Source organism: Etheostoma spectabile, chromosome 6, assembly GCF_008692095.1.
Source record: "Etheostoma spectabile isolate EspeVRDwgs_2016 chromosome 6, UIUC_Espe_1.0, whole genome shotgun sequence".
NCBI lineage: Eukaryota > Metazoa > Chordata > Actinopteri > Perciformes > Percidae > Etheostoma > Etheostoma spectabile.
The window spans coordinates 16069839-16072176 of NC_045738.1; the positions used below are offsets into that span (position 1 = coordinate 16069839).

General features: G+C 37.8%; 1 protein-coding gene across 2 annotated transcripts in view; it reads left to right on the top strand.

Moving 5' to 3' along the window:
- Positions 1–2338, top strand: part of gabbr1a (gamma-aminobutyric acid (GABA) B receptor, 1a) — a 59076-nt gene that overhangs the window by 45620 nt on the left and 11118 nt on the right. For both annotated transcript variants that reach the window (XM_032517783.1, XM_032517784.1), the window contains exon 17: positions 1493–1625. In XM_032517783.1, the coding sequence (XP_032373674.1) occupies positions 1493–1625 (133 nt within the window). The remainder of the gene's footprint in view (positions 1–1492; positions 1626–2338) is intronic.

Sequence of the window (2338 nt, forward strand, 5' to 3'; positions counted from 1 at the left end):
TAGATAGATAGATAGATAGATAGATAGATAGATTGAATCTTTATTTTTTTATTGTCTAATAGTGACGTGGTGCATAAAACTGAAGAAAGTAGAACTCCAAATAACTCTTGTAGCACACTAAAATTATATACATAATAGTGCGTGCGTGTGTGCGTACAGTAAATAAGCAGCATGGCCTTGGGGCAACACAAGGACAGGTCAATGATGAAAGAATATAAAAACCCCACCTACTGCTGCAGAATGAGCTCGAGCTAAGGGGCAGAGGAAAGCTGTTGTGCTGGATGGGTGGGTGTTATGGTACAGTGCAGATCATGTTAAACATCTTAAATCTGGAGATTATTATCCTGAAAATGTCTTTACAGCATGTATTGAAACACATTTTCTCAACTGATAGAAATCACCAGTAGAGTACTTTTACTACACTACATTTGTCTGACAGCTTTAGTATTTTTTTTAGATTTTTCATGCCCTTTATGACCAGTGAAAACCATGTATTTTCAAATTTGGTAATTTTGAATTTGAAGGTTTGTGATGAACTGACGGATGATGTGTTCCTTCATGGGTTTAGTAAATTATCCCACTTTTTAAGATAAATAAACTCTTAAGTAAGCGTCTTCGTTCGGCCGTAAAATGCATCGTCACAAAGCTGAAAACAGATCTGTTTTTCTGACAAAATTAGATACGTGGGACAGCAACGCTACAAACACATGATTTTATAGAATATGATACGTTGCTGTACATGAAAATAACAGTATATAAAGGAGTTAAATTAGCACAACCTAAACATCTACAGTAGTAAAATGCAGCATACACATTAATGCAGCAGTAATGTTTATCCAGAAACACCATATATAACAAAAAAATACTGACAGAAATTATTTTAGTAATGTAACTTTAAATACTTAATAAATAACCTGATAAGTACATTTTACTGATAATACTTAAATATTTTTACTAGGTAAGGTTTTGAATGCAGGACTTTGGAGTGGGTCATTAGTAGTTGCTAAATATGAATACTTCCACCAATAGAAATCACACACAATTATGTTTTCTCTTTATGGTTACTGATTTGTGTCATTATCCTTCAACCTCCTGTCTGTATCTCCACATACACGCAGTGTACATGATTAGCACATCAAAATAAGATTATTTGTTTTGGGCATTTTTAGGCCTTTTTTCCATAGGACAGATGAAGACATGAAAGGGGGAATGAAAGTGTCGTAGGCCAGAGTTGAACCCCCGGCCACTGCGTCGAGGAGTAAACCTCTATACAGTATATGTGCGCGTGCTCTACCACTGAGTCAACCCAGCCACACCAAATAATAATACATTTTGAATTAAAAACCAACATACATGCAATTCACATCAATCAGTGATATTTCTAAGGCCACCAAGACAATACACAACTCAATACCTACAAATTCAGCAATTTTACTTTTAAGCAGAAATGATAATTACCTGTTTTTTGTTGTTGATGTCTTCACTGTTTCAGCTACATCCAGAACTCTCAGCCATACTTGAACAACATGACAGCGGTGGGCTGCATGATGGCTCTGGCCGCAGTGTTCCCTCTGGGGATTGATGGTCACCACGTCCACAGATCTCAGTTCCCCGTCGTCTGCCAGGTAACAGGAGAAAGAGACAGACAGAGGTGGAAAAGAGCCAGAGGGCAGTATGAGGAGGGCTGGGTACTGTCTGCAAATATTTGGCTTCACTGATTTGATGCTTGTACCAAAACAGTATTTTTTTACAAAATGTGTTGAAAGAAGTATAGCAGTAATTAAACTCAGATTTGATGGACCTATTTTTTTGTGTCACAAATATTGCACTCTGCAGTTAACAACTGTCAGTTTTAGTAAAGCCCTGTTCTACTGTGACATTAAGCAAAAACACATTTAGGTGTTGTTGTGAGGCCCGGACAGTTTGGATGTTCTGCCTGTGGCAAGCAAAACTGCAAAACCTAATTTCAGGACTATGAACAGGCAACCTTAGTGGAGGACATATAATGAAAGTTGAAACGTTGACATAATTCATCAAGTGTTTTAATGTATTTTGGTATTCAGTGGCACATACATGATTTGCTGGGTGCACGAATAGCACAGACGATGGGATCCCAGCACTAATGAGGAGTGGGACTACTTTCTCTGTCGCCCATGTTGAGTCTGTTTGTTGTGGAAGCCAATGGGAGATTTCCATTTCTGTAGTTTCTCTGCTCTATTTCTCTGTCCAGTTATTCTCTCTCATGCTTTGTTCTGCCTCTCTCTTGCACTCTGCCTCTGCTGACCTTCAACTCTGGATAGTATTTTTTCTCTCTATTTATCTATCTATCTATCTATCT